This window comes from Triticum dicoccoides, chromosome 1A (assembly GCF_002162155.2).
Source record: "Triticum dicoccoides isolate Atlit2015 ecotype Zavitan chromosome 1A, WEW_v2.0, whole genome shotgun sequence".
Classification (NCBI taxonomy): Eukaryota; Viridiplantae; Streptophyta; class Magnoliopsida; order Poales; family Poaceae; genus Triticum; species Triticum dicoccoides.
The window spans coordinates 466,070,378-466,083,480 of record NC_041380.1 but is presented as its reverse complement, the minus strand read 5'-3'; the positions used below and the strand labels follow the sequence as shown (position 1 = coordinate 466,083,480).

The following is a 13,103-nucleotide window of genomic DNA, read 5'->3' as shown; positions in this document are numbered from 1 at the left end:
TGCTGGGTACTCTCAGTGTATTCCTATGGGTCACTTAGGTCCTCTGTTATGTCTCTTGCCTGGTAAAGTTGGTATGATAAACTTCACTGGTTGCCACCCCCAGTAAATGATCCAGTAACTCGCGGTCTTCCTGTTTTGAACTGTTCCCGCCTTTTGACTTTTGAGAGTGCAATTTTTTGCATCTCACACACACACAGAGAAAAAGGAAATTGGCCGCTCTCGGTCGTACTACTAGAAGTTCTTCAGTCGGATTTCCCAGGTCAAGTTCGGTTTGTCTACATTGGCTCTGCGCCAATGAGCAAAAGGAGGACCATCCGTTTAACCCGAGATATGTAAATTTTTTACCTAACCTATTTGACTTGACTATTTTTCCACACCTTAAAACGCGTAGTGAATTACAGCGTGCAACTCAATTTGCACGATTTCGACTCATTGACTCTACTTGTTTGTCTTAAGAGTTCAGAAAGTCAGCTTTCCTAATTGTTGCAGTCAACTTTGCTGCCCTTAAAGAAAATATTAAGCATATGCTGTTCTCTCAAGGATAGGATCGAGTCCAGTCTCGAAAGTAACATGACGAGACTTGGCAAACAGTCAGCAAACTCATGGTTGGAACTTGGATGACCCCACTTCTATGCTTCAGCGTGATCTCGTAAGGCATGAGCTCGCCGTGAGCATGAGCTGTAAACCTTAAGCACTACTGTTTGCTACAGCAGTGCAAAGCATTGACAGAATCAAGTTGATTTCTACAAAAATAAATAAATAAAATCACAGTAGTACCATATTAGAGTTTCTTGGTTGTCGTGATAATTATTTCAACCTGTAGTACCTGTCTGTACAGCAGGAAATGTTCCAAGTGGAACGCGCAAAAACAAAAATGCATTTCAAGCTTGACCAACGCATGATTGGCAAACACCATATTAATAGTTGGTAAAGGAAGATAGCTTATGGTTATGGGCAGTTGGTTGAGTAGTTAATTGCCATGATGAGTCGTCTTTTTAGAAGCGGTTAGCGAGATTGTGATAAAATAATTCTGCGGGCGCCGGGTCCTGAGACCAAGTGCGTGAAGATATGACGCGGGTGTGTCGGCTGCCAAACTGGAGACTAGTCGTTCCAAATTGGAGACAAGACCAAGTAGATGTCAATTTGTTTGCCCCAGAAAACAATAGTAGATGTCAATTTTATCTCACAACAACCAGCTAGCTGCCTGTGATAGCTCCAGGAAGCACTGTCTTCAGCTGTTCAGATTGGCACGCCTAAAACTACTCCGGAAATCACTGTCAAAATTCAGACAAACACTCTAGTTTGTTTCGAACCTTGGGTCAAGAGAAGGGGCGTGGCAGGGAAGCTCATGAAAATTTCAAACCGCGAGGAGATGAACATGGCGCTAAATTCGGTGTACTGCTGCCGGGAGAAGAAGCTGCTGGGCATCTAGCAGCAGTACGCGTGTTCATGATGACCACCCTGCCGCCGTTCAGAGCAGTGGCAGCGTCCTCGTGCCTGAGGTCACCGCTCCGCTCACGCACCACCGGGGGGGCGCGGTTTGGCGGGTCTGGCCTGGCCCGCGCGCGGGCGGGCGGAATCGAAAGGAGAGATCGAAAACCGTATCCCCCGCCGCCCGCGTACGCACGAGGCGCGGCACGGCTCGCCCGCGCCCGGCGTCGCTACAAAATTTCCGCACTTTCCCGCGTGCCTCGCCTCCGCTTTCCGGGCGGGCTCTCACGTGGCTGGGCCTGGCCTCCCTCGCCGTGGTCCACTAGCTCGTCGTTCTCTGCTGCTTCCTCCTCTTTTTGTACGAGTACGCACTATTTTTTGTTTATGCTTCCAGCAGCAGGTGAAACACATGCGCTCCCCCCTCTCCACGGCACTGCTGGTGCTACTACGACGCATGTGTCGTGATCTGTGCAAGATTGCCGACTGATAATCGGCGTTTGTTAGGCTGGTCATAGTGGTGAGTAACTTAAATTAATGTCATATGCATGACACTAGTCTAAATTACTACCTTCATAATACAAAGTAATATAGTACTAGCGTCATATGTGACCTTATTTAATAGCTTGTAGACTCATGTTATCTTGAAAAACGCTATGTTACAGTAACATATTATATTACTACTTCTCATTAACTACTTGCCATATAAGCAAAAAATTCTCGAGGTGCGCTATATTACTGCCTAAATTACTCCCACTGTGACTAGCCTTGTTACACATGCCGCTCTTCGAATTGGATTACAACATGATGTCGCCGTGTGAGTCTTATGTGGCACTGGATTTTGGTCTGGCTTTGCTTATAGTTTCATGAAAGCGCTCAACACGAACGTGTTTCCATCTTGAAAAAGGGAAGAAGGAAGTGTTTGGTCCATAGTCAAATCTTGGTCGCATGAATTTGGGCGTGCGGTTGCAGCAAGAGGTTGGTTTGCTGCTTTACTTGACTTCACTCCTGGTTAGGGCATCTCAAGCCGTTGGCCCTTCAGGAAGGGCAAAAAATCGCCCCCTGAAGACGCACCGGTGTTAAACCGCGCATTGGGGGTGTGATGCCCCCCCTCCCAGTCGTGCCCCCCACGAGTTTTTAAAATGTTTAAATTCGGCGCAAACACAACGCAAACACGGGCGAGTTCGTTCAAATTTAAACATATTTTACAAAAAAAAACTATCGCGGGCTACCCCCGTCGTCTCCCTCACCGCCCGCCTCGCCGCCCGCCCACGCGGTTCTACATGCCGAGGAGGCTGTAGAACCGCGTGTAGTCACCGTCGTCGTCGTCGTCGTCGTCGTCGTCGCCCCCGCCTACGCCTCCGCCGTCCCTGCTGCATCCCTCCCCCGGTTGGCGCGGCGGGTTGGACGACGACACCGTCCTCGTCCTCGCGCCCACGTTTGCGGGCGGCGATCTCCTTCAGGGCCCGGCGCTGCCGGACCATCTCCTCGCGCACGTAGTCGTCGGGCGACCACCGCATGGCGTCTTCGTCGGAGAAGCCGCGCCGAGCTATCTCCTCGTACTCCGGGGGGAGGCTGGACTCCACCTTGGGCTCGACGAGGGCGCCGGAGCTGCGGGTACGCGCGCTGACAGGCGTGTCCTGGAGCTCCGGCTTGACGGGGCGGAGGTGGAGGCAGGGAGAGCCGCCGGACAAGGAGGAGGACACCCCGGTCTCCATGCGCCTCGGCGTCCAGGAGCTTCGGCTCCTTCCCCGGCGGCGTGAGAAGGACGGGGGAGCGGGGTACTCGAGGCGCGGCGTGTTGCCGCCCTCGATGTACTCGAGGACGGACTCCAACATGTGCCCGGGCACACCCCACCACCGATGCCGGACGGCAGCGTTGAACCTGCCGGAGGGCACGACGCCGTTGGTGGCCTCGAGCTGCTCGTCGTGCCGGCGGCGAAAGTACGGCTCCCAGATTGGGCTGTCGGGGACGTACCGGGGCCCCTCCCTCGCCGCACGCGGCAGGGACGAGCGGATGCGTGCGATCTCCGCACGCCGCGCCACGCCGGTGGGTACCGGGGGCACCGGCACGCCGCCGGCGCTGATCCTCCACGCCCCGGGCACCCGCATGTCCGGCGGGACCGGGTACTCGGCCTCGAAAAGGAGGCGAGCCTCGTCCTCGTGTAGATGACGGCACCCGAATCCGTTCGCCGCCGCGCCGTCGCCTGGGAAACGCTCGGCCATACTTTCTCAACTGGTGACGGCGAGAGGAGGAAAGGGGAAGAAATGAGCGTGTCGTCGGTGGATGATCGGGGTGAGTCTCTCCGGCGCGCTTGCAGTCGGCTTTTATAGGCGGAGACGCCGCGTGGTAGGCTTGGCCGGCGCGTTACGCGTGGCGTGATTGCGTGGTGGCCGAGGGACGCGTCGCCCAGCCTTCACTGCGCCGCCCGTGAGGCATCAATGGAGGCTGACCGGCGCGGCAGCGCGCGGCAGCTTTGGCATTGATTCGTCGCGAGAAACGAGACGATGAGGACGACGAAGGGGCGAGAAGAGGGTAGAGTCGCTAACGAGGCGGGCCCGCGGCTCTTCGCGCCAAAAATGATTCGCCCGGCGCCCCCGAGCGACCCCCAGCGCGCCGGGTTCGGGTTGGGTCCGCCGGCGTCAATTTCGGCCCGAGACAGCGAAAACTGAGCTCTCGAAGGCGCGACTGGGCCGATTTTTTGGCGCCGGCGGACGAAAAAATACCTGGGGGGCCTTCTTGAAGACGCGGCTGGAGATGCGCTTAGCTCACTCTGCCGCGAGCCTAGCAGCCAATTTGGCTGTCACAACAAACGATTTTGCCCTATCCCCCCTTCAAAAAAAAAGGATTTTGCCCCAGCTCATTATCTATTACTACAAGGGAATCATGTCTGATTAATTGACGAAAAGTATGGGGGAAATAGGTACAATCATCCACGTGACGGTCATGGAATCATGTCTGATTAATTGAGAAAATATGAGGGAAATAGGTACAATCACCCACGTGACGGTCATGGAACATGTCACAACACACAAGGCATCAGCCGACCTGACACCACGCACACGATACAACGATGAGAAGACCAGAAGAGAGCATTTCGTTAGGCCAACTACAAGCGCCAGTGTAACTTCTGCTGATTCTGCCGAAGTGAACGCGATCCGTAATGGCTTTCTTCTAGCATTGAACATTGGATGTACATCTCTTATTGTCGAATCAGACAGCCTCAATGCAGTCGAGATCATCAACCAGGAGAACTACCAGGGACATGATGTTGCTATCTATATGGAGAGTAAGCATCTGGGGGCTAATTTCTCTAATGTTGATGTAATTCATTGTTTTAGAGAGGCAAATCTTGTGGCTGATAGCATAGCAAAGAATTCTCTTAGCTCTAGATCTTCTTTGGTTTGGGACAGTGAGTGTCCGGACTTTATTTCTCATCAAATTGTAAACGATCTTGCCATTATTTGAGAAATAAAGTTTTAATATCAAAAAAAAAAACTACAAACGCCAGTGTCATCACCAGAGATGCTACATCGATGGAGCCTTGCAGGGTTTCAGAGGGTTCGTTCAAGGTGGCAAAGTGTGATTGGACAAAGGGGTGGGAGGGGCCCCACCCACCTGAAAATCAGGGGGGGGGGCATGTTTAATTGGTTAGGAAAGGGTCTGTAGAAGCCTGTATAACCTCGTACGTCTAGCATTTTTGGTGTCATCACCAATCGCTTTGATGCAGTAACCCTAACCTTATTGTAAGTTTCAAAAAAACCATCTACTCATTGCAGATGGCCATTATAAGAACATTCATAGGCAAAGGTTGCAAATCCAGACTCTTAGATGCCTATGCATCTTGATGGCTTTCACACCCGCGTCCCACATATTCGAATCCTCAAAACCATACAACCCATTCAACGCTATGTAAACACAATCAACAACATGCAGTTCATCGGATCAACTTTGCATCGCCGGACAAAAGAAGCATAGTTCATCGGAATTCAACAGCAAATCCATACTGCGAACTTAAAACATAGCTAAAACATAAACGTACAGGGAAGGGCGGAGGAAATCACCATTTCCTCGCCGGGCCCTCCCCGTTCCGGTCGTCGACGCGGCTGTGCCCCTCCTCCTTGTAGGCGTTGGGGTGCGGAGATGCGCCGTCGTCAGAACTGGAGGTGCAGCCATGTGTTGGGTCCGAGTCGGAGCTGCACCTAATGCCCGATAGCCTGTGGAGCAGGCGGTCGTGCTCCTTCGCATGGCAAGTCGCCTTCGCCTTCACCACCGCCTCCTTGTTTGCCTCGCGCTTCGACAACTCGATGGCGAGTCGGAGCGCCTTGGCATTCTTGCGGCGAAGGCGCCACACATCTGTCTTTGTCGTCGTCAGAGTGCGGCGAAGAATCGACGCGAGGAGCACGGGCTTGGGATCCACCAGCGTGCCGACATCGCCTCCCCCCTCTCCCTCGCTGTTGTCGCTCGCGTCGGGCTGCACGTGCCTCGGACTCGGGCGTCCTCATGCGAGTCGCCCCTGGCGCGGGCACGAGGACACAACGATGGTCGCATACCACTTCCGGACTAGAGGGTGTTGGAGGTTGGTGGCGTATCTGGCGGAGCGGAGCTAGGGATAGCAGTTTTGTCCATGGGTATGGGTACCCGTAGATACCTTACCCGGAAATAGTGGGTATGGGTAACACTTGGAGATATTTTGTACCCACAGGGAATGGGTACCCATTACCCGCAAAATATATGGGTAGGGCATGGGTAAGAAATTGTGTCCATGGGTAACCCAATGGATACCCAGAAAAAATTAATAAATGAAAATAACACCTATAACATGTGGGGTTAACATTCAACTCATATGGTTTTGCCCTAAATCTCGTATTCCTTAAACAAGTCATGGCTCAAAGGCTCATAATCACCTGCTCTCCACTCCTCCTACGTCCTATGTGACTCCTAAAAAATATTAAATATTGACTCTTCGCTACCAGACTCTTGTCAAAGTCTCGATCCAGCGATCCCCAATACCGACCAATGTCTTCCACCATGTCGGTCTTCCACGAACCGTTGCACATACTCCTCTGATGCCTCCAAGAGACCACCCACCGAAGGAGGCCGCATCTGTACTATACTACTCTATCATGATCACTTGAATTTTGAACTCATTTCTCTACCTCTTAAGAATTGGAATGCTACATATTGCACCCAATGGATACCCATTGGGTATAAGATACCCGATGGGTATAGACATGGGTGTCAGTTTATACCCATGGGTATTGAAGTGGGTGGGTATAGAAAGTTCCTGTGGATATGGGTTTGGGTAGGAGGAGGTTGTACCCGCCCATACCCTACCCATTGCCATCCCTAAGCGGAGCTGCCGGTGTGGCGCGGCGGGCGAGAAGGGCTAGCGACGTCGCTGGCGTTGCGTCGACGGGCAAAGGGCGCTGAGGAATAAGATCTGCCGCTGCCGGGGCCGCCTTGCTCGAGTAGCGACCTCCACAATATGATATGCTTAGCGAATCAACATGTGGTTGGATGGTTAGAGGGACCGTGGTATCCCCAGCCCACCAAGGTTCAAATCCTAGTGCTCGCATTTATTTCTGGATTTAATTCAGGATTTCTGGTGGTGCACATTCAGTGGGAGGAGACGTTCCCGTCGACGACGAAGTGCCTACGGTGACTTCATAAATTTCAAAATGATATGTCGTCTCAGTCTTTCGGAGGGGTTCATAGGGGTGAGTGTATGCGCGTGTATATGAGCGCTTGCGTCTGTACTGTGTTAATTTTTTTTGATAACTTAAATATGATTTATTTTCCCACTTTCTTCTATTGTGGTTTATTTTCTTGGAGAATACACCGAAGAGCTAGCAGTCTCATTCATAGAGGAAGAAAAAAAATACATCGCAAAAGAAGAGAGGAAGAAAAATATAGTGTACGCAAAAATACCTCAACTCATGACCAAGAGCATCTCCAGCCCCCCAGGAGCACTTTTTAGCGCCGGTTGTAAAAAACGTCCCAGCCATACACCCAGGACCTCATTTTTCGCCGGATTTAGCGAATGTTACGGCCGGCACGCCCACCCCACACCCAGCTCCCTGCGGGGCAGCTGGGAACGCCGGCGATCGCCTTTTGCATGCGCAGGCCCACCTGCAGCCCTTCTCTCTCCCCTCTCTCCTCTCCTTTCTCTCTTCCTTCCACCGCCCCGCATCTTCCCTCGCCGGCCTTGCTCCTCTCCTCGCCGACCCCCGCCCCGCTCGCCGCCTTGCTCCTCTCCTCGCCGCTCCATGCCTGCTCGCCTCCGTGCTGCGTCCGGCTCCACCCAACCAGAGACAGAGGAGCGGAGGGGAGATGCGAAGCCGGCGACGGGCCGGCCGGCTCCTGCCGTCTCCGGCCGAGCCGAGCACACCGGCGGCCGCGGCGGGGCCCGCCGCACCCGTTCTCGGCCAGAGGGAGGCGCGGGAAGGCGCTGGGACGCGGCAACGGGCGGCGCTAGATGAGAAACAGAGGCAGGCGGGCGACGGTAGTCTTCGACGGTGCGGGTAACTCTGATGGGCTCCGGCTGATATAAGGACACCAGCGGGACTGGGCGACGAGACGCACCCGTTCAGAGGCCAAGGGGGCAGTGAGGAGGGATGGAACGGAGGGGAGGCCGCGGTGACAGGAGGTTACAGAGGCGGCGGCGGTGGTGATGGTTTTCGGTGGAACAGCCAGCTCCGGCGAGGGCAAGTGGGTGGGGCGAGCTGCGGGAGTGAGGGGGAGTTCGTGAACAGGTTGGGAGGAGGGGAGAGGGGCTAGGCACGTCGGGGTGGACCGAACTCCGGCAATGGCCACGGTGGTCCAGGAAGAAACGGCGACCTGGGGAGCACAACGGCTGAAATTTTTTTGCACCCAAAGACTAAATTAGCGCCGGGGCCTTGTCAGAAGGTCGAAAAAACGCCTCATAGGTGACACAACGGCTGGAGATGCTCTAACCACGTTTACTACGCACCGTTTTTCTGCTCTTGCCGTGCAGTTGGCCCCAGAGGAGAGGCAGCCACAAGGTCACAACTGAAGCAGTGAAAAGTCTGTGGTGCACCGAGCTCAGCCAGGGGTAGCAAGAGCCACATGTTCCCTCCGAAAGGAAGCAAGAAACACATGCCACTTGCGCGTGGAGAATCCCTCCGTGGAACAACCGGGGGATACGGTTGCCTGGGCCATTTTGGAAGCAACCGCTGGAGCCGAGCCAAGGGCGTTAACCGCAACGGTCCACCCCTGCTGTAGCTAAAAGAGAAAACCACACTAGAGTCTACACAAGGTAACTGGGCTGTCATGGACCCGTGGTGGGCTCCAGAACGTTTCTATCTTTTTTTTTTTTTGAAGAGAATATGGACTGAGCTCTCATGATGCCGGATTTTCGAAAAGAAATACTACTGCCCGAAGCCAAAATCATTTCAGTAATCAATACTGGAGGAGTGAACATTTATGCTTGATTGATTTGGAGGGATATTTGGTGATGAGATGAGATGAGAAGGAAAGTAGGCAATCAATTGGCAGTGCCGATAATAATGGAGTAAATCATGGGCAGCGATCGAAGTAGTTAATGCCAGTACCAAACTAGTATAGCACCGCTAAACAAAACCAGGGCAGGGGAGGGGAGGCGGGAGAAAGAGAGTGCATGTCGACTCGGCTCGGCTCGGCGGGGTCAAACCAAAGAAGCCGCGTCGCCCCGCTCCCTTCTGCAGAATCTATCTACAGAAGGAAAAGGAGGGTTCCTGCGACCGCTGCCAAAGGAAAAGAAGCGACCCGAACCGGTGACGCGGCCCGGTTTGTTTTACCGCGCGTATTTTGGGCCACGGGGCGGGAGCCGGGAGGGGTCGTCGCATCCAGTACTGGTAGCTCTCGTTTAGTTAGCTGCGGCGTGCGTGCGTGCCGGTGCTGGCAGTCCTCGTGGGCTCGGGTCGCGTCTCGCGTGGCGTAGCGTACCCTGCCATCCGCGTCCCTATCCACCCGCCCCGCCCCGTCCCCATCCCCGTCCCGACCCTTCCCGGTGTTCGCATCGCCCTCGCGAGCCTCGCCTAGCCTTCTCCCCCCAGCCCAGCCCAGCCGCACCGTCTTCTTCCTCCCACCCCGCCCACGCCCAGCCCTACCCTACCCTACCTCCCCCTTTCCGCAAGGGCCAGATAGGATTTGGTAAGGTTCTTCCTGCCGCCGCCGCAGAAATCCTCACGGAAACCGGGCCTTGGGGGCCAAGCAACCCAGCGAACCTAACTCGACTCGGTTCTCTCGATTCGTTCCTGCTCGCCCCTCCCCGTTTCTCGATTTGATTTGATATTTTTCCGGCGAATTTCGCTTTCACGATCGCCGGATTCCGGGGCGCATCGGATTCGCGATCGGGGGCTGGGATTAGATTCTCGGCCGCGGCGTAGTAGTAATAATTTCGCAAGGGGGGAACCCGCCCGAGGTAATCGGCGGAGCATCGGTTCTTCTGGTGGTGCTAGCTGTTTGTTCCCGTCCTGTGCGGCCCGATCTCGGGGGCGATGGCCGACGACGGGCTCGACCGGTGGCGCGGCTTCTTCCGGGGCGCGGGCGTCGGCATCTGCGAGGCCATCGAGAAGGCCATCCTCGTCGCCGCCGCCGACGAGCCGCAGGAGTTCCTGCGACGCCGCGACCGCATCGCCGAGCGGCTCTTCAACGCGCTCCTCGCCCGCCCCTCCTCCTGCCACGGCTGCACCGCCAGCACCGGCTCCGCGCCCCCCGCCACGCCCGCCGTCGCTGAGGACAAGGGCAGCGTGCGCCGCGTCCCCGACAAGGACTGCAAGGTCGACAGCAGCAGCCTCGGCGCGCCCGGGGGCGGGGCGCTCGGCGGCGGCATCAGCGAGGACGACGACTCTGACTCTGAGGACGACGAGCGCCTCCGCCGCGCCGCCGCCAGCAACTACGGCCACAACTATGACGACGACAACGAGGAGGAGGAGGAGGAGCAGGACGCGGCCGTGCCGGCGGAGGAGGACCACCACGCAGAGGATGACGACCCGGAGGCTGAGGAGCTGGAGGCCCTCACCAACGAGATCGATGAGGAGTCGCAGATCGTTGGGGAGGTCATCCGCATCAAGGAGCTCCTCCTGCACAAGCAAGACCATGTATGGACTCCTATCTGTGCACTTCTTCCATTCATATTGCTAAACCTGTTATTTGTCAACTCTAGTGAGCACTTAGCATTGATCTGAACTAAAACACAAATGGTGTCTTGCAGTCGGATGCTACTCTGTTCGACTCACTTAGGAGGCTGCAGCTGATGCAATTGTCCGTCTCCACGCTTAAGGTACCTATCTTGCATACCGCATGTGAGATATCTGGTTTTGTTGCTATTTGGTTTGCTTATCTTTGGGGCTGTTCATCATAGGCTACCGAGATTGGGAGGGCTGTTAATGGCCTTCGGAAGCACAGCTCGCAGCAGATTCGTCACCTCGCGCTGGCTCTCATTCAGTAAGCTTCATGAACTTTTATCTAGTTTGGTTTTATACAACTAGTTCATGCTTGAATCTGAAGAGTTCAGTGAGGCAAATTACTTCTCATGTTCTGAAAAGATTTTGACTAGTACCAGTCCATCTGCACTGCCACATGGTCACCATTTACCTTTGTTCGCCATCCCAAAGAAAAATGAGAAAATTACCTTGTTAGCATGAGTCCAAAGCAATCTTGTAAACTATTGTTGACATCTTCAGTTGCTTTTTGTGTTTCCAGGGATTGGAAAATTTTGGTTGATGAGTGGGTCAGTACTACCAACGTTGCCCTTGCAGGTAAAGGATCTGAATTTGTCCAATGTTACATTATTTCATCCATCAGTTTCAGAGTTAATTCTATGTGAATGAATGCTCAGATGCAAGCCTCTTAGCTTACTATATTATTGCTGCTTTTACCTGCAGACAACTCCCCAGGAACTTCAAACCCTTCTGTTGTGGATGATGATGATGAAGAAGAAGGCCTTCCTTCTCCACCTTTGGATGAAGGAGCATTCTTTGCACCTGAGACTACTGCCATTCAACTCTCTGAGGTACTAATATATCCACTCCTGCTATCTGAATTGTTTTAGTGATGAACAATAAGCTAATTAACTTCCATTGTTATTTTGCCTGTTCGCCTTTGCAACCTGAAGTTCTTTGACGAAATGGATGAAGATGGAAGTGAGTACAACTACCCAAATTGCTTAGTTTTCCCTTGCTATGCTAGCACTCCATAGATTGTGTGATAACTAACATTATATTATGACAGACTTGAGACACAACAATGATGCTCGCCTTGGAAACAAGAGGGAAAACAATGGCAGGAGGCCTGTAAACCATTCAACTGTGTCAAAACCAGAACTTACTCGACCTGTTGGAACTGTTGAAAGAGATCAGTTCAGGAGACCAGAATTGACAAGGCAAGAACCACCAATGAGGCATACAAACCAGCAAAAACCTCAAGGTTCAAATTTGCAAGCCAAGCCCCAAGGCATGCTCAACAAGCAATCCAGGCCCCTGAGTTCTGATTCTGGATCTATGAGACCAATGAAGGCGGCTACTCAACAGAAGCCCATCGGTGAGATGAAGTACAAACAGACTCAGGAACACTTCGGCGTCGAAAGAAAACCTGCAATGGGTCATGTGGATGTAAGTATCACATGCTACTGAGACTTAAGCTATGATGGTGCTTAAGATCTCATGACTTATATCTATCCTTTGACTCCAGAAATCAAGGCTTCGTGCACAGCCTTCATCAGGAGTCAGGTTAGAGTCGGCAAGGCCAAAGACCCAGGATGGCTTGGAAAGCAACGTAAGGTTGGAAGTAGCCAAGCGTAGGCTTCAGGAACGTTACCAGGAAGCTGAAAATGGTTCGTGTTATACCTCTTTGTTGCAATATTTTCTTTTATTGCATATATGATCTTGTGGTTTACCTAACTGTACTCTTCCATCCGCCACAGCAAAGAAGCAGCGCACGATACAAGTAATGGAGCTGGGCGACATACCAAAGCCCAAGAGTAACACCAGGCAACCTATGGTGAAGTCAAGGAATAACATTAGAAGTAGGGTACTTGGCCGGCGCTGATTCTTGTGTGATGTTTTCCTTCACCTGATGAATTTGTCGCCATGTTGAGCTGGTCCAAAAGGAAGCAGCTGAACTTGGTTGCCAGGACCAAAACCATATTTTTGAACATAAGCACCTTCACCTCTGATGGAGAGTTATCCTTGAAGTTGCGAGAGTCGCGCTGGATGCAATAAGTTAAGCCTTTTGCTTTGCATGCATTCTCCGCTCTTGCGTTGGGGGCTCGGGAGAGTTTAGTCATGTCTTGATAATCTGAGAGTGGACATGTAGTTCATCCTGTATCGGCTGGTTAATTTTTCTTCCACTTTACTTGGGAAGGAAGCTGTAGATACTCAGATAGAACAATTATCAATATTCGGTACATTTCACATATCCTGGACATTTTACATGAGTTTATTCCGTGGACATTCTTGGCATATTCGTTGCTTCTTTGCAAGTCTGGACCAATTATGATCCGGTGGCTGGCCTACTTGCTCCTCACATGCAAGCTTAGGTCAGCCTTTGCACCAACCATCCTCTCCAATGGTGGTAATGTGCTTGTTTGGTCATGATCAGACTTTGGGTTCTTGCTGCTCGTTAGAGTAGTGTCAGTGTCAACTGTCTCTACGCACTGCAAATGCAATGTG

The 13,103-nt window shown here is 53.0% G+C and overlaps 1 protein-coding gene across 1 annotated transcript; it reads left to right on the top strand.

The window, feature by feature from the left end:
- Positions 1-9,458: 9,458 nt before the first annotated feature.
- LOC119279355 (probable mediator of RNA polymerase II transcription subunit 26b) lies at positions 9,459-12,884 on the top strand. The gene is made up of 9 exons (XM_037560618.1): positions 9,459-10,532; positions 10,646-10,714; positions 10,796-10,878; positions 11,137-11,192; positions 11,319-11,446; positions 11,549-11,576; positions 11,665-12,044; positions 12,124-12,265; positions 12,356-12,884. Exons 1-9 carry the CDS (start codon positions 9,930-9,932, stop codon positions 12,478-12,480), a joined length of 1,614 nt encoding a protein of 537 aa, XP_037416515.1. The 5' UTR covers positions 9,459-9,929; the 3' UTR covers positions 12,481-12,884.
- The last annotated feature ends 219 nt before the right edge of the window (positions 12,885-13,103 follow it).